Source organism: Callospermophilus lateralis, chromosome 13 (genome assembly GCF_048772815.1).
Source record: "Callospermophilus lateralis isolate mCalLat2 chromosome 13, mCalLat2.hap1, whole genome shotgun sequence".
Lineage (NCBI taxonomy): Eukaryota > Metazoa > Chordata > Mammalia > Rodentia > Sciuridae > Callospermophilus > Callospermophilus lateralis.
The window spans coordinates 52,704,763-52,727,983 of NC_135317.1; the positions used below are offsets into that span (position 1 = coordinate 52,704,763).

Here is a 23,221-nt window from a genome sequence, read left to right on the forward strand (position 1 = left end):
TTAATGCTAATAGTGACCTTAGAGGACTAGGAACTAATCCCTTGAGTCCCTTAGAGGACTAGGCTTGCTTAGCCATGTAAAAGGTCCTGGGCTCAATCCCTAGCACCTATGTGCAAGTGCACATACACACTGAAATTATATGAAATTATTGTATCAATTTTACACAGGTGAAAGAAAATGAGACCTAAATAACTTGTACAAGGACACATGGCTACATAGTATCTAAGTGTAGCCAACCTGGCCACAGCTTCTTCCTCAGACTATCTTTCTACCTTCATAAACAAAGTTAAAGGCAAGCAGCAGAGAAGACAAAAGTGCAATTTAAAGGAAAGACACTGGAATAATAACCATAAAACAAATCTTTGATAAGTAGGAATTAAAAGGAGGAAACAAGAGTGGAAGGAAAGACTTAAAAACAGACTGGCATGTTCACATAGTGCTGGGTGGGAGTAAAAAAGAACATTGAAAAGGACAAAAGTAGGGCAAGTACAATATCCTAACCTACTTCTCATGTATTTCTTAATATTTCATGTTTAAAATAAAACTTATTACACCATGTGACATGTTGCTCAATGTATATAGAGAAAATAGACAACTATATTTTTAAAATAGGATGATTAAATGGACCCAAATGAAAATAAGGGTTCTGCACTTCATTCAAAGTGGTAAAAACACAGTCATTTAAACTGTGCATGATCTTATAAATGAAGTAATACAAAGATTATAGTAGTGCCCCCTATCTTCAGGAATACAGTCCAAGGCTGCTCCAGTACTGTACTCTGTCCATGTTGCTTTTTTCTCTATAAGTAAATACCTAAGATAAAAAAATTAATTTATAAATCTGGCACAGTAAGCGATATAACAATAATAATACAATAGAACACTTATAGCAATATACTGTAATAAAATTGCCAGCATCACTTTCTTGTGTTTTATTTATTCATTTGCAGTACTGGGAATTGAACCCAGGGATGTTTTATCATTGAGCTATATCTGCAAGCCTTTGTGATGGTTTAGATGAGGTGTCTTCCAAAAAGCTCATGTGTGAGATACTGTAAGAAAGTTTAAAGGTGAAATGATGGAGTTGGAGAGCAATCAATGCATTAATCCACTTGAATGCATTAACTGGGTGGTAACTCTAGGCAGGTAGGGTGTGGCTGGAGGAAGTAGATCACTGAGGGCATGACTTTGGGGTACATATTTTTGTTTCTGGTGAGTGGAGCTCTTTCTGCTTCCTTTCCATGTCCTGAGCAGCTTTCTTCCACCATACCCTTCTGCCGTGATGTTCTGCTTTACCTCAGGCCCAGAGCTATGGAATTGTCCATCTGTGAACTGAGATCTCGGAAACTGTCAGTCCCAAATAAACTTTCTCTCCACTGTGTTGTTCTTGGTAGGTCTTTTGGTCACAGCGATGAAAAAACTGACTGAAACAACCTTTTAAAAAATATTTATTTGTTTATTGGTACCAGAGATTGAACCCAAGGGTGCATAACCACTGAGCAACATCCCTAGCCCTTTTTATTATTTATTTATTTTTTTTTTTTTTTGAGACAAGGTCTCATTAGGTTGCATACAGCCTTGCTGAGTTGCTGAGGCTTGCTTTGAAACTGTAATCCTCCTGCCTGAGTAGCTGAGATTACAGGTGTGCACCACCATGCCTGCCTATTCTCCTGTGTTTTAGAACCATTATAAGAAATAATGGTTCTAAAACATAATAATGTCAGCGTTGTGAACATAGGCAGTGTGCTACCACTACAGTGGATCTGATAACTGATATAGCTAATCAGTGACTATGCAACTGGACAAAGGGATGATTTACCATCTGGGCAGAATAGAGGATGATGGAAGATATATTTCTAGCATTTTCCATTAAATAATTTTGTTGTGTTTCATATTTTTGGACCACAGTTGACTGAAGGTAACCGAAAGATCAGGTAACTGAAACTGGGCAGCAATACTTCATATAAAAGGGACTACTGCTTAAGTTCATCTTTTGTATATATAAGGTGCCTATTTCAAAGATGTTACTCGACTTTGTCCCCTTCTAAAAAGAGAATTAGAGGGCTGGGTTGTAGCTCAGTGGTAGAGCGCTTGCCTAGAATATGTGAGGGCCCTGGGTTCGATCATCAGCACCACATAAAGATAAATAAATAAAATAAAGGTATTGTATTCATCTAAACTACAAAAAAAATTCAAAAAGAGAGAAGAGAATTAGAGCTTTCTGGAACCATCTAAAACAGAATTACAAAAATAGAGGCACAGCTGTTTAAATTTAATAAAACTCATAGAACCGTACACTTAAAATGAATGACTTTTACAGCATGTGGATTACACCTCAATATTGTTGAAAAACAGATTAATTAATGTGACATGCCAAGAAAGTAAAAATTAAGAGAAAAAAGGCTTTGATTTATGGTATCTCCTTTTGCATAACAGAAATGCCACTTATACATTTAACATTAATGAATACTGATATGAAAATATCTAAATAACATATGAGATACAATGAAAGAGGATATAATTAATGTATTTTAAAATATATATTTGTATATTTTACATTATCAGTAATGATTACCAGCAAGATGTTTGATGTTTTAGAGGTTATTTCTATGAGACAAGGTTGTGAATGGATTACAAGTATTTTCTTTTGTTTTGGGTTTTTTTTCCCCTTTTATTTTCTGTTCTCTACAGTAAATATTCATTGCTTTTGTAATAATAAAAACTGAAAATTTTTAAATGGTACTGGAAAGACAGTGGAGGATTTTGAGAGTAAAACTAAAACATTAAGGAGTCTTCTCTAGAAAATTGAAAGGAAAATAAGATATCTGCTAGCAAAAATTGAGGTCATTTGTGCTCAGTGTGAAGAGACAGAAAAGATAACCTTTCCAAAATCTTCTAAATGTAATGGGCACATTAAGATGATGCTCATTCACCATCCTGGCAACTCCATTCGAGCAAATTACTTAATGTCTTTCCATTTGGTTTCTTCATTTATAAAACATAGGAGTGTTTAGCCTAGAGGGTTGTTATAAAGATGAAATGAGCCTCATTCATTTTATTATTCGGCCAACACTTATTTCTGGGTTATCTACTCAAGCATCAGGTTCTGTTCTGGGATCTAGAGATAGAATATCCAACAAGTGGGGCAAGGGTCACGTCCCTGGAAAATTTAGATCCTAGGGGAAGAAAAACAAGGAAAATAACAAATGCATAAGAAAACAGTATGGTAATGTCTGTAAGAAATAGAAAAAACAGTGGGGTGAAGTGATTGAACATCACTGCTGTTTTCTTCTGTATTTATTATTTTGAAATGGGCATAAATTCACATAAAAGCAAAAGCCTGAGTGACGAGAGGATCCAACCCCATGAAAATCTGGCAAAAGAATAACTGAAGCAGAAAGGACACCCAGCAAGATACACACACGTCTTTGCTGAAGCTGTCTTTACAGCTTCATAGGAATAATTCACAGCAGCACCGGAATAAGATCTCCATCGTCATCATTGATTACAACACAAAACAACAGATAGTCTTTTCACATCCAACATTCCTTCAGATCAATTCACATAAATCAGCTTTCATCAGACCAACCTGTAACAAATCACTGTGTTTAACTGTGTGGAAACTACCTGCCTTCTCCTAAGCTTTTAAAACAGATTCCCATCTTTCCTCCTATTTTTCAGTATTTCCACAAGGGTTTTATAATCTCTTCCAACTGTTAAAAACTATTTCTCTGCCAACTGCTAAAATTACATGTCTAGTCGCAGAGCTCAAGTGCTGAACAGCTAGGCCACATCCACTGCTCCAGAAGAACTGATAAATGTTGGAAGATGTGAAGACAAATATAAATGCCACTTACTTTCATTTCATTAGCAACACCACGGAATAAGGATTGGCAACCTTTTCTAGCACAGATCTATCAAAAAGCTGGGTTGGTTTTTTTTTCGTATGAAGAGGAGAAATATACATGCTTTCGTGATTCGTAACAGATTGCAAATGGGCGTAGAAGTTGCTATTTTTCTTAAATTTTCACTTTGGAAGTGATATGTAGGAACCTGAGAAAAGGCAAAGCTTGACTAGACAGGGGTTTGCCTTAGAGAAAAAAGCCTTGTTTGGAAATTAGGTATCAGGTGATTGAGGTCAGAGCAAACACAATGGATTGTCAACCTAGCCTGCACGTAGGCTTGGCTTCCATTTATCCACAATCACATCCAAGATATTCTCATACGTAAAGATTATGCTACAGTCTCCCTTCCAGGCAGCATGGCTAAATGAATCACCTCTAGAATCAGGTAAATCTGAATTTAACTCTTGCCTCTGAAAATAACTATTTGTGAATTTTAGGCAAGTCCTTTGAGATTCTTAAGGAGCATAACACAGTATTTTCCTTAAAGAGAGAATTAAATGAGATAATATGACAGACATCACATGGCCAGAAAAAGAGCGGGGAACAATCTTATAGCAGCACAGGAATAATAACATTGTGCAAAAAGCCTGCACAGAAAATGAAGGAACAGCCCAAATGCAGTGTGTTAGAAGAAGTAAGAATGTCCTAAGGAGAATCTGAATACTAGCAGATAGAAGGGAATTTTAGGCTGAGGCTGCTTTGGTCTCTTAAAGACTTTAAAGAGGACATAGACTGGAGGCATGTTAAAGATGAAAAAATTATAAGAGAGTGAAAGGTGTTTGTAAGAGATAAAAGTGTCTGGGGAAAAGAATAAGGCTCTGAGCATTCTTGGGACTTAATGCATTTGCCTCTGAATTCATTTATTTCGTGTTATTAATAATGCCAATTTATTTTTGTCTACATTCTATTACTAAATATTTTCTATCATTTTACTCTAATCCTTCAAAGTAGCTTAGATTTGCATACAACTCTTGTCTTGCATCTCATCTTTTGAACCCAATCTTTTTATTAGTGAGTGTATTAATAAAAAGTCTCATTCATTTGCATGGGAAGATACTCATTATATATTACAAAGTGAAAATCACAAGTTGCATAGATACCTTTTGTGTACATTTATACATTATCATAACATGATGCAAAGCAAAATGTCTGAACCATGATACACCAAAGAGAAAGAGTGAATCTCTAATTGAATTATTTATCTAGTGTACTGGAAACTTCTCCTTTTCACAAACAAAGGAGAATATATGTTTGTGTGTATATTACTTGTGTCATACACTCAAAAAATCCTAAAATAGACACTTGAGAAAATTTAAGTCAAGCATGCAACACAGCACCTGGTATGGAGCCAGGCCTCAGTACACATTCACAATTATCTGAAAGGCTTGTGCTCTCTCTTCTCTCCAGTTGTGGTGGTAGGATTCTTGTTCTGATCTATCTACACTGGGTCCTGAACCATCTTGACCACTCAAGTAGAGATTATGGGTGTGGTCCATGGCATAGAATAAAGTGACACTTTCTAGAAAAATCTAGTGAGTCACATGGCATTGATGCCAAAACATCAAAACTATGTAAAAGAATTTTCCCTGCTGTCCTTGAGTGGCTGATACCACCCTCCTTTCTCTCTAAGCTACCTCATATACTGATTTTTTTTTTTTTTTGCATTACCAGGGAATGTACACAGTGGTGCTCTACCATTGAGCTCCACCCCCAGCCCTTTATTATTTTATTTTTAATTTTGAGACATTGTCTTGATAAGTTACATAGTTGGTCTCAAATGTATGATCCTTCTGCCTTAGCCTTCTGGGTCACTGGGATTGCAGGCATGCACCACTGTGCCTGACTGATCAGTAGAAACTGATCATTTTGAGGTCGTTGTATTAACTTCCCTCTTGTCTATCTCAGAGTCTTTTGGTGTTTTTACCTTCTCTCTTTTCTTGCCCCCAAACAAGCAGTTCTCTTCCTGCCTAAATCAAATTCCTCTTCTATGTTCTTAATCAGAGCCCTGACCCATCAAGAACCTCGTTTCATCAACAATGCTCTCTTCCTATGCCAAATATGTTGATCACCAAGGTTCCTTTTCCTCAGTTGTAAACAATTCAGTTCTAATTTATCTTTAAAAATTTTTTCTGGGCTGGGGATGTGGCTCAAGCGGTAGCGCGCTCGCCTGGCATGCATGCGGCCCGGGTTGGATCCTCGGCACCACATACAAAGATGTTGTGTCTGCCGAAAACTAAAAAATAAATATTAAAAACAAAGAAAAAATTCTCTCTCTCTCTCTCTCTCTTAAAAGAAAAAAAAAATTCTGCAAATCTACAGTTGAATTTCTTTTCATTTCATATCTTTTTTCTGACTTCTGATTTTCCTTTCATTGTTATTTGTATCATTTGTTTCCCTGTGAACAGTGACCCACCTTCAAAGTCACTTTTGATCCTTCTTCTCCCCAACCCCTACCATCCATGGGTCAGTCTCTAAGCCTGTGATAAATAACTCTTTTTGATCTCTCATTCTCCATCCCACAGTCATGACCTTAGTTCAGACCCCCAAGGGGCTTCCAGTTGAAGGTGCATTTGAGAAAGGTATTGGTGGTCTCCTCTCTTCAGTCCCTGCACCCCCAAACCACCCAAATATTACATTGTCACATTAGCCCTCCTCAACCCCACTTCCAACCTCGCCAGTGCTTTCTTATGGATCAGAAAAGGGAGCTACAAATGAAGTCCAAAATTTTTTTTTCTTTTCAGTTTTTAAGGTTCTCCATGGTTTGGGATCAGAATGCTTTTTAGCTTTGTTTCTATTTAGCCACCTTCAGACATACTAAGTTTCACAAAACTCTTCCCCAAAGGCTTTGTGCTTTCTGACCTTTTGTCTAAAACATGTTTCCCACTAGGCTCCATCTCTAAAAGGTTTAATTTCCTCCTCCCAATAGCACCAAGCTGGAGACCAAGGCTGTATCATTCCCAGATATTGCATTTATCTTTTAAATATAAATGAAATATGTCCTGAGTGAAATATTACCATCTTTAAGATCTCCTTGGGTCCCTTGCGCTTGCATGCATATACACACACATTTACTACAGCCACTGCTGACATTAACCTTTATCTCTCTCATACAGCGGGGCCCTCCAAAAAGCCTCCATTATTCCTTGGCTGTGACTCATGGCTATAGTAGGACTCCTGACTTCCTACTGTGCAAATATGGGCCAACCAATATATGAGACCTACTAAGTGCCTAATACTCAATAGAAAGGCCCTGTGTCTCTATATATATATTGACATAATCTCTGACCAAAGGAGCTACAATCTAGTTGAGTAAATAAAGTATAACTGCCACAGATCTTTCATGACAAGACCTAAGAATGAAGAGAAACCAACTTCAATTTTTTTCAGAGTTGAATATAGAAAAATAGAATATTTGTATCCAAAGATATGAACTTAATGTTCTATTTCTAAAAGTTTATCACCCAATTATATTTAGACTGCTACCCAGAACAATGTATTTTACAAAGTTACATGTAAAGGACAGTCCACTATCACTTTCATAAAAGAAAATGGGGAAAATGAGTCTAATTTCCAATACTGGGAGCTAGGTACAATAAATTATGAAACATTCATATAATGGAATACTGTGTAGCCATTAGAAACAATGAGGCAAATCTCAGTTGATTTATATATCCTAATATAGATATAGGTTGTTTATATATACAACCTCATTTAATGTTCATGAAAATTCTAAGAGATAAGTACTAGTTTATTCCCCTTAGAAATGTGAAAACTAAGGCTTAGAGAAGCTAAATGATTTTCCCAAAGTCATAAAGATATTAAGTGATAAAGCAGGAGTCATTTGAAGCAATCTATCTCTAGAGCAGTATTGAGGATCCCAGAAGAAGTGATAGGTGGGAAGAGGGATTTGGTTTTTGTACCATGAACATTAGTCAACTTTCCATTACTATAACAAAAAACTTGAGATAATTAACTTATGAAGAGAAAGTTTTATTTTGGCTCACAGTTTTAGAGATTTCAGTTCATGATCAATTGGCCCTGTTGCTTTGGGCCTGTGGTGAGGCAGTACGTTATAGTGGGAGCAAATAATACAGCAAAGCTATTCCCATTTTGATCAGGAAGTAAAAGAGAATGAGGAGTGGTCAGAGTCCTACAGTTTGTTTCAAGGGCATACCTCCAATGACCTGAAGACTTCCCACTAGGCCCCATCTCTTAAAGGTTTAATTTCCACCTCCCAATAGCACCAAGCTGGAAACCAAGCCGGTAGCACAAGAGCATTTGGAGACATTCAGGATGCAAGCTATAGCATACTACTTAAAATACATAGAATAATTTTGTCATTAAAAAGTTAATTTTTTCCATATTTTATGGGTCCATTATAATTATATATAATGGTGGGATTTGCTAATACATATTCATACATGCACACAAGTTAATTTTTAAAAAACACGTTAGATATCCTCATCTCATTTTCCATTTGCTAATTATCACAGAGGAAAAATGTGAGAACAAGATTAAAAAATTAACAAGTTTAGTTTCATGTTGCTAAAATATTTTCTTATTAAGTTACTTGGAAGAACATAATAAATACATTTTTGCATTAAATTTACTAAACAGATAATGTTGAATGTCTTTCATTTCTACTGCACTGTTAAAACCTTAATTTTCAAATATACCTTTTGTCTATAGTGTTAACTCTCAAACAAGTTTCAAAATCTCATATATCTTCAAGCTTTTCTTGTGAAAAATCATGTAATTCATGGAATGACCTGATTTGATTCCTTTGGGGACAAAAAACCCCAAAAAACAAAAAACAATCTTATTAACCTCTTGTAGCCATTGGGTAAAATTAGGAAGGCAGGTCAATTCCCAGCTTTCCCTGACAATGGATTTTCTTTCATCATATAATGTTCATTTTACCATTCAAATAGTTCTTTCAATGGAATCTAACTATTTGTCTAATCTAACTACCTAATATACTAAGTCCTTTTAGGAATGACCTGCCTGCACATGGATTCTCCCAAGTTTTTAAACACTGATACCCGCCATAAGAATATTGTCAGCCCCTGGTCAAGATAAGTGAATGAAGATGACTAGCGTCCTTAGAACCTCATTAATATCATTACTTTCTTTTCTCCTAAAGGAACTAATATATTATAACCAACTAAGAATAAAATGGATTATGCTTTCTGAAAGTGTTCCATTGATTAATTAGATTAGTAAAAGGTATTGTGTGTCTCTTCAGTGCTGAGCCACTGTACAGTTCTCTTGGACCAAGACAGAATAAGAAGTAACAGACCCAATACCCCATAACCAACCAAAAATAAAGGAAATTCATAAGACAATCAATTAAGATGTGGTTTCTTCTTTAAGTAACTTCTGGTCTAGAAGACAAGGCTACTCAGTAAGTCATCATATTATAATCGCTAATTGCTACTAATATAAACAAGAAATATGGGCATATAATGGAAGAGAGAGAGAGAGAGAGAGAGAGAGAGAGAGAGAGAGAGAATCTCCTATTGAAATCTCTTCTTTTTCTCAACACTGTATTTTGAAGTTTATATGGTATTCTTCTGTATGAATGCATTACATCTTAGCTTGCTAATGAATGTTTGAATGTTTTGCTTTATTTTACCCTTTGTGTCTTTGTGATTATTGCTTTGGTTGAATAGAGGTTAATTTAGTTAAATTCATCAATATTTTATGCTTCATTATTTTGGGGATCATTTAGGAAATTCTTTGCTACTCTTAAATTCATAAGGATAATTTTCTATTATTTTAAATTGATAGTCTCCTTTTAATATTTATGTCTCTCCCTCTCTATCAGTCTCTGTATCTGTGTGTGTGCACATGTGTGTGTGAGTGCACAGGTGCACGCATCTGTATGATCACTCTACACTTTGTTTTACCTGGTCCGTTGGCCTTGACTCCAGGTCTCTGAGAGGCAGAAGTAGGTCTGGTCCCTGAACCCCCCAGAGGTTTTCATGCTTCAATTCCTAGTCAGGCAGTGCTTTTCTCCCAACCCCCATCTGGAACTGGTATATCTTTTCCAAAAGGTACCTCCACATAAGAACAAACAAAGCACAACTTACTGTTTCTCACCCTGTTCTCAGCAGTGGATGTGCAGTGTTTCTAGTGCTGTCTGTTCTGCTGCTTCGGCCTGCTCTCTCTGACTTGGCAATCTATGTATCCATCCATCAATCTATTTAGTTGAAATCTTTCTTTGGAGACTTTCCATTTCTTTCTGCTTTCTCTTTTTATAGTTGTACTGTGTTTAAAGAAAAGATACACCAAACTTAAACTTCCAGCACTATTTCGACCTGACACCTAACTCTTTTTCTTTATGAAAATTTATAGGAAGAGTAGACTTTGCTAGGTAGAGAAGGCTAATGAGAGAAGAATCTGTGTGAATACACAGAGATGGAAAAAAGAGAGACATTTGGGGAATTGGAAGTACTTTTTTACAACAACAACAACAACAAGGGCATCTGGGGAGAGGGCAGCAGAAATACCTAGAGGATAATGATATTCTTGGAGAGGAATGTCTTGTCTTCCCACAGTCCCAGCAATTGCCACTCCCCTAACACACATGCAAAAAATCTGAAGATTTCACGAATGGTGTGACCCTACTTCTTGAACAACCAGAGAAGTGAAAAATTGTGCCCCATTTGTGTACAATGAATCGAAGATCATTCTGCTGTCATGCATTACTGACTAGTATGAATGAAGGAATGAATGAATAAATAAAATAGAATTACTCTATAGAGGACACCACAGATTTAAAAATGTATTTATATCAATTCAGTGAGGCAGAGGGTACTGGTATCTTTATGTTCATTCCAGAAACAAGAAAAATTGAGACCCAAGAAGTTTAAATGATAGATTAGAATTAAAACCCAAATTCTTTTTTGCCTATTCTCTTGTTTCCAACAACTACAATTCAGAGTATATGCACACACAGCAAAAAAAAAAAAAATGCCCACTTTGGACTATCTCAGTTAAAGCAATAAAATCAGAAACAATATGAAAAGAGAGAAGTTACTTTGACACTCCTTGAATTTGCTTTTTTGCCTCTTCTCCTGCTGTTCTTCATTCTAGATTCTGAACCTAAAATCATAGGCAGTCCTTTATACTTGCTTACTTTTTCATACAAAAGACTGAAAAGTTCAATGTTCTATCTTCTCTGTGTATTTGCATTATTTTACTATAACAAGGGAAATAAATCCTATTTTAGTAATACTAGCATACAAAGGATACATATGTGGGTAAAGTCTCCTAACCAGTGTTCCCTAAATCATCTGACTTCAACTATTTTGTGTTCTTACATATAAAAACCAATCTGCTTTAGCAATAGTGAAGATTTCAACTCAGTTAACTCAGTTTTAAGGGCCTCAAATTAGATGTTAGTATCTTTGTTAACAAAATTAATTCTCAAAGTTTGATACATAGTTCTGTGAATAATCACTCATTTGCTCAACAAATATAAATGATCTCCAACTTACAATAGTTTATTATTTTTAAATTTTATGATTTGTGTTGTGGTTTTCACTTTCTGTAGAGTAGTCAAAAATTATATGAGATATTCAACCACTCTATTATAAACCGGGATTTGTGTTAAATAGTTTTGTAAGCTAATGTAAGTATTCTGAGTACATTCAAGGTAGGCTAGGCCAAACTGTGATATTCAGTAGATTAAGTGTATTAAATATATTTTTACTTGCAATATTTTCCACTTATAATGGAAATACCCCCATATAAGTCCAAAACCATTTATAGTCTGATTTAATTGGTTAATAGTAATTGCTATGATGTAAAAATTTTATTTAGAGCTAATGCATGTCAAGGAATGTAATCCTTGATCAAAGCACACTTATTTCTGAAATTCTGTTACATTGTAACTTACTAGAAAAAAAAATACTCACAGCATAATGAAAAAGGCTAAGACCAGTTATTTCAGGTGACAAAATGTAAACTTGACCTAGTTTTCTGAACTCAAGTTTTATTTGAATAATTGTATAGTTCTCTGTCCCCTCTCAAAGCAGAGCAATAAACCATTTCCCTATTTTCTTACTCTATTTATATCATCTCTAAAAACTACTTTCCATAATTCTTACATCTCTGTACACGGGGAACGAGAGGTTCTTAGAAACCTCACTTAGTAAGATGTTCCCATCTTTATAAATCATGAAAGAACAATTTGAAGCCTCCCACCTAAACTATGAGTCTCCCTATTTTCTTATTCATGGCAAAAAAGAGAAATGTGGCTTCAATTCAACAGTAAGTTATGATCCGTCTATTATTATTTCTCCACATTTTTAAATAGTAAAAATACTATTCTCCCCTCCCCACTATGACAATAGAAAAAGTCCCTTCCTCAGGTATAATTCTGAGCAGGGCTTTAATCACTGTTGTTGTTTACCTCTGATATTAATGAACAATAAATGAGCCAAGAACCAAATTGGAGCTTTGCAAATGTGTGCTCATGAAATAAATTGTACTTCCCTGCAGACTTTGCAGACTCTGAAAATGCTTTCCCTAAATGTCTTGAATGAGAAAGACAAAGTATAAACAATGGTGAATTCTGTGCTTTATTCCCCCAGGTTTTCAGGGTGTGGGATATACAGACTCTCTCCCTGTTACAAGTCTTCCATGACAGCCAGGGAGGACCAGGAGACATGCAGATTTATTCTATGATATATGATACCAATCATGGCATGCTTATTGCAGGTAAGTGTACCCAAACAGTGGCAAATAAAACTCACACCTTGATTTTTAACCTTTAAAAAAATTAACACTTGAGCAATTACTATGGAAAAAAATGAGAAGGGGAAATAACCAACCATCATTTACCACAGTAGATATTTCTTTTAATTCCATTTTTTTCTTATTGTTATATAAGAAAGATGGATGAAATGTGTAACTGCACTTTCCTGAATATACCAGGTTAGTTCTTTAAATTCTCGAAGCTGAGAACACATAGCCTGTGTGAAGCAGCAAAGAGAACTGTAAACTGTTGCTACATCTAGGGGAAATCCAGCTCCCATATTCAGCTCTGGTTTGACTTTGGATAACAGGAAAATTAATCCTGTCTTAGAATGGTGACCCCAGCATGCACCAGCATTAGCCCCTTTTCCACAGTGAGGCAATTTGGCCCCATGAATTCTGGTAGCACCCCGTTACTCAGAAAGGATACAGACCCTCCCAGCTGCCTTTGCTTCTAAACAAAGAGCAGTGGAACAAGAAACTAGGATCCAGTGCTGATGACAACAGATTTTTACCAATTTTTATTGTGCCCTCTTAGACACACTAAAGCGACAAGGTACCCTGTTAGGCATTCAGGTTGAACACTATTCATTTGTGCACCCTTAGGCTTTAGAAGAAAAAAAATGAATGATATTAATAGTAGTTCTTCCTTTTGGAACACTAAGCCAGAATTACATTTCCTAAGCATATTCTCACTGACCACCTGCTCTGAGTTCCTGTGGGATTAATTAAAATAGGGAAATGACTAGTGCTATCTCTGATAGAGAAAATACTTATTTTTAACCTTTGTGTTGATTTTTCCCCTCTGGATTAGGAGTGACCTAGCACTTCATGCTGGATAAGTAATTTTCCACCTCATAAAACAGAACTTATTTCCAGTTGTAAGCACCCCTCTTTTATATGACCTCCTCTAAAAACTGCTGGCAAATTTTCTTAGTTTCCCAACTTGCATGTTTGACTACTGGATTTGGCATTTCCATCCCATTTATCATCAGAGTATAATATACCAACATAAAAGAAGGAAGAAAAGAAAAATCAAGATTCTTCCTAATTTTATGTAATTTTGGTAGTATGTCTGCTTGTAAAAACAGAGCTCTGTATATTGCTTAACCACTAAAACTGCATGCGTTGACTGTAGCCATGAACTTGACATCAGAATTACATGAAACTTATTAATTCATGCTTGATTCACATGAAGCTTCCCTAATAGTAGTCTTCTAAGCTACAATGACAGCAGAACCACATTCTGGAAATGCTTTGCAGAATATGTTGTTACTGGCACTGTCATTATCATTATCATTCTTATTAAGGCAATGACAACTGGTATACTTTTTTTTACTTTATGCAATTCCATATGAAATGGAAATTATTAATTTTTTATTTTGTAAATAGCAAGATAATCTCAAACAGTTCAGTTCAACTGATGAAGGCTAAAATATAGTACTATAATTTGATCTTAAAGCTTCTGACTCCTAAATCCACATTCATTCTCTGTACTGCATTGATTCTATAGTTGTAGTACAACCAACCAAAAAAGTAGAAAATTGCCCCGTGTCCATAAGCATATCTAGCTTTGTTGCTGTGAATTTTGAATAAAGTTAGTTATTGTCAGTGTAATGTTAAGAGATCTACCAAGAAGTTCCAAATGTGGTTTGATTATCTGGTTACCATATGCCTCTCACATTTTCATATTGAAGTATTCGAATTGAGAAATATTTCCAGATGAACCATTTCAATCTTTCTTCACACATAAACAGATTTTTTTCTTAAAATGTAAGCACCTTAGGAAAGTGTTTAGTAACTCCTGCTAAAACTTTTAAAGTGAAGATTACTTTGGAGAGATTTGAAAAATTAAATGAAAAATAAGTCTGCTGTTGGTAACTTAATCTCCACCTCAAAAAAATGGGGAAGAAGTTTTATATTTATTTTAATGACAGAATACTTTGATATTGTTATTAATAATTCTATATATTACACTAAAACAGAACACACCATTAGTTGATTTTGAGAGTCAATACTTGAAATTTATAGTACAACTGTAAAACCAAACCAAATGCCCTCTTAAAAGTGCAAGAATCCCTGCTCTCCATCTCATGGCCATACTAACTGCATCTGTCACTATGTCATTTTGGAAATTAACCTTTCTTACGGAAATTGCAAGCACTGGCTTACAATTATTCCCATTCATTATATTTAGTAAGATCGCACTCACGGAGTGATTTATTATTTGTTGGTTGGAAAGGACTCTCTAACATTAATTTCAACCACTTATTAGAAGTTCACCTTCAGCAGAAAGTTGGTCATTCCCATCTCTGCTGTGCACCAAATGGAAGGACACCAGTAGGCATGATAGAGAAAGGAAAAAGTGTACTATAAAACGCTATCTGTTCTGAATCCATAATTAAGGTGAGTGCATATCGGCTCTTTCGAAAGATAAAGGCGGAGCAAATGGAATTTTCTCTTCTTTGTGTGATTACATAAATCGTGCATGACCAAGTAAATGTGGTGTATATGATGAGATTGTACATTGGAACTCCTTTTAAGCTTTAATCGGGGATCACTAGAAAAGGTATACCAGTGAAGTCCAAGTGACCTGCACTTGAAAAATAATGAAGTTCAAAATAAATGCTTTATTTGTCAAAAATGTTGTAGAGTAATTGGATATATTTTCACCTTCTTAAATTTCCTGGGTGTTGACATTATTAATCTCACTGATTGGCTGTTTCCAAACCCAACTGGTTGGGTAAATTCCAAAGGTCTAATATTGAGTACTTATGAGATGCTTACTTCTGTTTCAGGATCAAGTGTTATAGATATGTATCCTTTAACTAAGATGATACAGGATACAAAACAGGTTCCTCACACTCATGATCGAGAAATCAACGTCATACTTTATAACACATATTTTGCCCAAGTACTCACTATCTGTTCTGAATCCATAATTAAGGTGAGTGCACGTTGGCTCTTTCAATAGATAAAGGCAGAGCAAATGGAATTTTCTCTGCTTTGTGTGATTACATAAATCATTGCATGACTAAGTAAATGTAGTAGTGCATACGATGAGATTGTACATTGGAACTCCTTTTAAGCTTTAATGAATACATGAAAAACAAGCATTTTAAGCCAGCTCATATTGCTTGCTACCAAGTCACATGCTTATTTGAATAAATAAAGCTACTTTCACTATCGTTTTAGAAATGTAAATGGAAATATATCAAGGAGAGAAAACTAGACTGATTCCATTTTTCCATTCACAGTTGAGCTGTGAGAAGACAGTGTATGCTGAGAAGGAGGGAAAGAAAATTGATATATGTTTGCTATGACCCCTATAGGAGGATGCCAAGAGCATCTTGTCCATAATTTCATTTAATTCATGAAAGATCTCTGTGGACAGATGAAAACTTCTATTTTAAGGAAGTTCAGCTCAGAGCCAAGTGACTTCCCCCAGATAATATAGTTAGTAAACACGAGGACTGGGATATGAACCCAGGTTTGCCTGCTGTAAATCCTCTTGACTTTTAAGCTCCACGCCGGTAGCTCCACTGCTGCTGTGTGCAGAGGCTGGGATACCTGGTTGTGCTAACCGTGTCTGTCAGTAACCACTGCTATTGCCTGGCATCAGTAGCTAGAGTTTTTTGCAACAGGTATTTCACACATATTCTCTAAGAGGAGAGAGACACATGAACTGGTAAAATACATTCCTCAAGAAACCCTTCAAATTCCCTCTCAATTTTTGATATTTTGTGACATCTGCTGGAAATTTTCACACCACTAAAGGAGCTCCTGAGTGCAGTTAGTTAATTATCACTTAAGATAATTTTAAAAGAAAGTAACTAGACAAAAAGTAAAACTAAGATCTGTCCTGCTCTCCGACAATAATGGCCTCTTAAGGGGAAACTGTCCTCCCTGTGCAGAACAAAAGAGGGGCAAGGAATCCATCTAGGTAAGGTTTATACCTGATTGGGTGGAGAGGGACTGTACTTTAGGCTGGAGATGGATGAGCTAAAATCCATTTATGCAGTGATCAAGATTTCTCTTTTTCCTTTAAAGACCTTGTCTATACCCAGAGACACAGAGGTCGAGAACATGAGCTGTAGGACCAGCGTGACTTTATTCAAATCCTGGCTGTACTACTTCTCAGCCAGTGGCTCTCCATTTTCTGGCTCTCAGATTATTTCATCAGTTACATCTCCTCGCATGGTCCCATCACTTAACTTTAACAGCTCTCTTTCCCTGGAGGAAAAATACACTTTCCCATCTCTGACCCTTTGTACAGTTGCCCACCCCCCAAAATCTCAAGTGTAATCACCTAGTACTACTGCTAGCTAAATTTTGTAATTTAGTTGGAAGTTTAATCTACAAGGGGGAGAAATTCAGAGAGCAAGTCTACAAATATAGGTTTCTAGCTTCTTCTATGTTACCAAAGAGAGAGAAAGATGAATTTTGACACATTTCTGGATTTTCTAATTACCTCCAGCATAATTTCACAGATGGCCCCCTCTGAGTCTTGCCCTACCCTTCTCTCTCTTTGCCTCTCCCTCTAGGTTTGTGTCTCTAGTTAGAGAACTACTTAAAACAATTAGCGAGCTCTTTCCTTAGGACTCTCTCACATAGCAAGCTATTCACATATTCTGTCCCATGATCCCTGGCTCATTTGGATGTATGTCACAGGAATACATCCAATTTGATCTTTTTGTCTGCCTTGCTTTTGTTACATCTTTATTTTGCTGCTAACCTTACTTCACATTTACAGTAATGTGTCAATCAGCTATCTATTGCTATAACAAAATACCTGAAACAGCCAACTTATAAAGAGGAAAGGTTTATTTTGGCTCATGGTTTTGGAGGTTTCAGTCCAAAGGTAGGTTGGCCCCATTGCTTTTGGGACTGGGGTGAAGCAGCACCCATGGGAGGAGTGCAAGGTAGAGCAAATTGCTCACCTCATGGACACCAAGAAGCAAGAGAGGAAGAAGAGGGTCCAAGTCCTACCATCCATTTCAAGGAACATTCCCAAAGACTTAAAACCTCCCACTAGGTCCCATTACCTCTCAATAACACCTAGCCTGGGGACTAAGCCTTTAACAGATGAGCCTTCGGGGGAAACTGAAAACCCAAACTAAAGCAAGTAACAACTGACTAGTTTCCCCGCAGCCAGAGACTGCCTGGAATGGAAGCCGCTGGCTGCCTCTACCATCTACATTTATAGCGGGCATACTGCATGATAACATAATAACATTTAAACAGCTCTGCATTATTCAGAGCAAACCAACATTCTTTGATCAAACCAGCCCTTAGGGCAGAGGATTGGGAAAGGTTGGAGAAATGCAGAGTACAAATTTGGAGGCTGTCTTGAATATGGTAAAATTTTGTTAAGAATTGAAAAGCATATGTATTTATGTATTTGGTTACTTGATTTTGTGGTTGTCATTCTTTTCTGTAGGTATGGGAACTTGAGACTGGCCTCCAAATATACCAGATTCTAGACCCTCATGGCTTCAGTATTGAAGTGACTTCGGCAGCTGTTGACGAAAGTGGATATTTTTTTGCAACAGGAGCATATAATGGTCAGACTAATATCCAGAATATGGCCTCCCTGCTTAATGGCTTGAGAATTTGTGCTAGGAATGCAAGTTTTGGGGGTTGAAGAAAGAACATGAATCAGGCTGGAATGTGTAAAAGTGCCAGAGTTTGCTCTGCCCCAATGAACAATGATAGAGAGTCTCTTATGTATAATAGACATGTCTTGATATTGATGTTAAAAATAATATTGCATTTGTATAGTGCTGTAACTAATTGCAAAAGTCTGTCACATACAGTGTCTAATTTAATCTTTGGTAGGAAGTATCTGTGTTGCACTGACTCATTCTATCCTATTTTTTGGGTACTATCAGCTAAAACCAGATATTAGATCCAATTTTTTGGACCAGAAAATATCCAGCCAACCTTGGCATAGCATGCCTAGAATTTTATATTGAAATTGTTTCTATGTCTAAACTCCTTGAGGGCATATGCCATGTCAAACTTAGGAAAATGTCAGGCTCCGGAGGTGAAATTTTATTTTGTGTTTCTCAAGCTGTGGAGCACTGCATAGACTTTCTAGGAACTAGAAAGCTACTGACTGCCCCACCTTTCATCTTACCTTGTTCTGAATTCCCACAAAAGTGTGCTTTATGTGCATGGCCAACTGAATGTGCAACTCAAAATATGTTAATTCTAGGGACATATTTACTAAACAAATGCTTATTTACAAGCCAATTGATGGAATCTAAGTAAGTAATCTAATGGAAAAGTTTGATTTTTGAAAGTGAGCAGAAGATAACGCAGCATGAAATAAAAATCATTAATGCTGAAGCAATGAGGTATGAATAAATGCAACTGGTTTTCATATGGAACAGTGCTTAAGAAAGCAGTGTGAATAAGCCATACATACATACATAGAAAGCTTGGTAATAATAGAAATTCTGAATGACATACACAATTATTATCAGGCATAAGGATCAAGCAACTCAATATCAGACGGAGATTCATAGTATTTTCATGCACCCAAGCTCATTAGTCCTATAACGCCACCCCTGACCAGCATGGGCAGCTGAACTAAGATGGCTCGTGTGAATTTGCAGGGATATAAAAGAAAACACAAACACAATTTATCTTTACACAAGCTTCAGGACGGCTTCCCTAGCTCTCCTTCTATCCATAGTAGGGCAGAAGGGGAAGGACTACAAGGGAACAGGTGAGTGTAACTCAACCCTAGAGGCACACCCACAAAGAAGACCTCCTTGCTATCCAAGCCAGTCTCCGACCAAGCCACAAGGAATGCAGTGGTTGGTCAGAACCTGACACATCAGGACTGGAGGGCGTGGTCAGTTCAGTGTGGCTCCCCACTCTGTAATCTAAGATTCTTTTAAATATTGGCAATTTCTATTTCACAGAGGTATGTTAATTAAATTGACAAGGATTCTCCATCTAGGACAACTCAGAAAGTAGGATTCTTTGACTCCCTATGGACCTCTGCCCATGAGCCATCAGTTGCTTCTCACTATCGCCCAAACACCACTTAGGGAAGAGTTGTACCTCTGCCTGCTCTCTGCATCACTAAATCTGATGGCCCATATCCCAAGGTAGAAGGAAATCTGGGCCATGGGACTGGGGTCTGCCTAAGCCAGAAATGAAGGAGAACATGATAAGTTCTTAATTGTTTGTATGACCATTTTCCTATGAAACCATAAACTCCTCAAGGACAAGAACAAGGACTATTCACTTTATATCCAAAGTTCCTGCCACAGTACAGGGCCTGTAGGGAAGCACTTGATCAATGGTCAATGCTGTTAGTGAACAAATGGTAAGGTTTGAGTGTCACTGATCAGGGAAGGAAAATAGCACAGGGAAAACCTTCTGGATGTCCAAGAGGATTACAGCCCAGGGATAAGAGCTAGAGGGACAGGCAGAGGTGATAGGATTAAAGGAAGGGAGGAAAAGTGCTAAGAAGGCAAGTCCAATGGACTCTAAACTGTGGTGACCACCATAAGAGCCCATTGGGAAGATAATTTGCTACAGAGTAATAAATTAGAAATAGGCATTCGACACTACACTGATTATCATCCCTTTTGGCTCCTTCATCCCTAAATCAAATGAACAGAGCTGACCATACAGAAACTGTTTGAGCTTATATAACAAAATCCCATAGATTGGCTTATAAATATCAGAAATTTATTTCTCACAATTCTGAAGGCTGGGAAGTCCAAGATCAAGGCCTTGGCAGATTTTTTGTTTGGTGAAGACCCACTTCCTGATTCATAGATGCTGCCTTTTTGTCCCCAACATGGTGGAAGGGATGAGGGAGCTTTCTCTAAAATCTTTTTTTTTTTTTTTAATAAAGGTACTAATCTCTTTCTTGACCTAATCACCACCAAATACTATTACATTGAGAATTAGGTTTTAACCAAATGTATTTCAAATGTAAGGGAGGAAAAGTCAACATTTCTTTTTTTTATTTCCCATGTAACAAACAGATCTAAGCTCCATAGTTTCTTACCTGCTGGAATTCCCTCAAACCTTTTATTAATCAACAAGAACTAATATCCTAAAACATGTTAGTACCTTAGGAAATGTGACAGATTATTGTAATTATCTAACTATTAATAATAATTGTGGTTATTGTTATTAATAGTTAGATAATAATATATGATAGTGAGATAGTTCAAATGCCTGTATGGGGGCCAGGGTAGCAAAAAGTCCTGGGAGATGGGCCCTGCCTGCCCTGAATTGAGAGGCATAACAGCAAGTTTGGGGGAGTTGGTATGACTGGAAAACAAGAACTTGCAAAATGGCAGCTGAATTAAAGTTAAAAAACTGGATATTTGTGGTGTCTGTCATTAACTGTCACTGGTTTGTAATTGTCTCCAATAAGATTTGGAAAATTGGATGTGACCTCCTTCTACGTGTTAATGTTGGAAATGAGTGACGGTTATAATTTCATAAGTGCAATGTTAACCCAAGGTTATTGGAGAAAATTTTATGATCAGTGCATACCATTCGATTATATGCAGAATAAAAAAAATGTTTTCACCACACATAGAACTATGAAAAACGACATGTATCCTAGCTGACACCAGATGTTTAAATAAAAAAGGAGAATAAATTAGGTCATTGATGTAATAATCATTTAATATGGTGTGAGGAAGAGGGTAGTTGTTAAAAAATTGCTCTTTAATATCTTTAGTATTCCATGGTTCCATTTACAGAAGTTCAAAAACAGGCAAAACTATTCTATGATGATAGAAAAACTAATAGTAGCTGTCTACAAGGTAAGGATGAATTGCAAAGCATAGGGAATAATTTCCTTGGGGGATGGAATGTTTCATTTTATAGTTTAGACATTAGATACATGAGGGATATATTTGTCAAAACTCCTAAGATTATATTTTTATGGTATGTGAATTTCATTGTATGTAAATTTTACCACAATGAAAAAGTTGTATCGTTAAAAAAAAAAGCACGGGGAGAATCAACAGAAAAGAAAGGAAACTCAAATAGAAAAGTTTAAGGGTTTCAAAGAAAACAGTTTTCTGTTACTGTAACAAACACCTGAAATAATTAACCTATATGGAGAAAAGTTTTGTTTTGGGTTGTAGTTTTGGAGACTTCAGTCCATGGTTGCTTGATTGGGACTGTGGTGAAAGAGCACATCATAGCAGGAACATGGCATCCAGGAAGTGAAAAAGAGAGATCAAAAGGGTCCAGAGTCCCACAGTCTCCCTCAATGGCACTCCTTCAGTGACTTAACTTCCTTCCCCAGACCCCATCTCCTAAAGGTTCCACCACTTCCCAGTAGCATAGCTGGAGACCAAGTCTTCAACTCATGGGCCTTCGAGGGGGCACTTCTCCAAACCATAATAAAAACTGTCATAAATTTAGAGACTCTGCCTGATCCTATTGGGGTTTTATCAGCCTGTGACAAATCAAGGCATACAGAAATATATTTCATACATAGCAAGCCTGGGGAGCTTCACTTATCAATCTTAGTAAGAAATAAAGGTAGGATAAATTGTTGGCAGACAGCTTTCAATCAGATCAGTTTGCTCTGAGTTAAAAGACAAGCTTTCCACAAATTATGTTATTCATGTAGTCTTTTCCTTGTGTGCTCAGGGACAGTTAAAATCTGGGACTTCGGCAGTGGGCAAGAGATGAAAGCGTTGCCAGAAGGGAAAGACTGGAAAGAGGAAGAGCATTGGCTGAAACGCCTGATTTTTCTCAAAACTCAGGAAAAACGCCAGTACTTGATCCTTGCCTTGGAGCTCAGTGGAACTATCAAAATGATCCAGGTTTATGGTTATATTTTTGTATTTGTGCTATAGGTGATCTTCTTGGGAAAAACCAAAGTACTTAGTGAATAATATCATGTAATTCCTCCCTGGCAGACAACTGAATATAGTGTTTATCCATCAGATTTTCTGTGAGACTGCTAATTAACTGTGTCCAGGTCCAAGCAAAAAAGCAGAAAGAACAGCTGTCCAGGCACAGCATCCTGTCCATCAAGCTTCTGCTGCAGAGTTAGTTATGATCCTCTAAAGGCAGTATCAGGAAGGTTAAATTTACATACAGCTACCCACCTCTGACATTGCTTATATCCTCTTTTGGGAATAATTCATTGCTCCTGGAACTGCTCCTCAGCAGGCTGTGTCCCTTATAACCCATAATACATTCAGAAATGCTCAAGTCACTTTTTCCATTTGTCACCAAAATTGCTTTGTTTATTTTAAGGTTAATGATGCAATCTGCTCAGGGCTGTTTTGGGAGAATTGAGATAGTCTAATTTATTTTTCCTGTGACTCTATTACCACCTAGGAATACTAATGCCTTCTTCACATTTAAAATGAAGGCTACATCATTTATCCTTGCTGAGTCGATCTTACCCTGTCAGTTAGAATTCAAGGACTCATTGCCTTTATTATTTTCTTTTTGGAAGCTAAGATCACACAAGTCTTGAATAGGAAAGCAATCATGCAGTAGCAACATTGATTAAGATGACTAATAATCTTTTAGCTGGGACA

The 23,221-nt window shown here is 36.7% G+C and overlaps 1 protein-coding gene across 2 annotated transcripts in view; it reads left to right on the forward strand.

The window, feature by feature from the left end:
- Positions 1-23,221, forward strand: part of Wdr64 (WD repeat domain 64) — a 125,587-nt gene that overhangs the window by 67,648 nt on the left and 34,718 nt on the right. For both annotated transcript variants that reach the window (XM_076831970.1, XM_076831969.1), the window contains exons 11-14: positions 12,506-12,632; positions 15,467-15,615; positions 18,109-18,232; positions 22,317-22,492. In XM_076831970.1, coding sequence (XP_076688085.1) covers positions 12,506-12,632; positions 15,467-15,615; positions 18,109-18,232; positions 22,317-22,492 — 576 coding nt within the window. The remainder of the gene's footprint in view (positions 1-12,505; positions 12,633-15,466; positions 15,616-18,108; positions 18,233-22,316; positions 22,493-23,221) is intronic.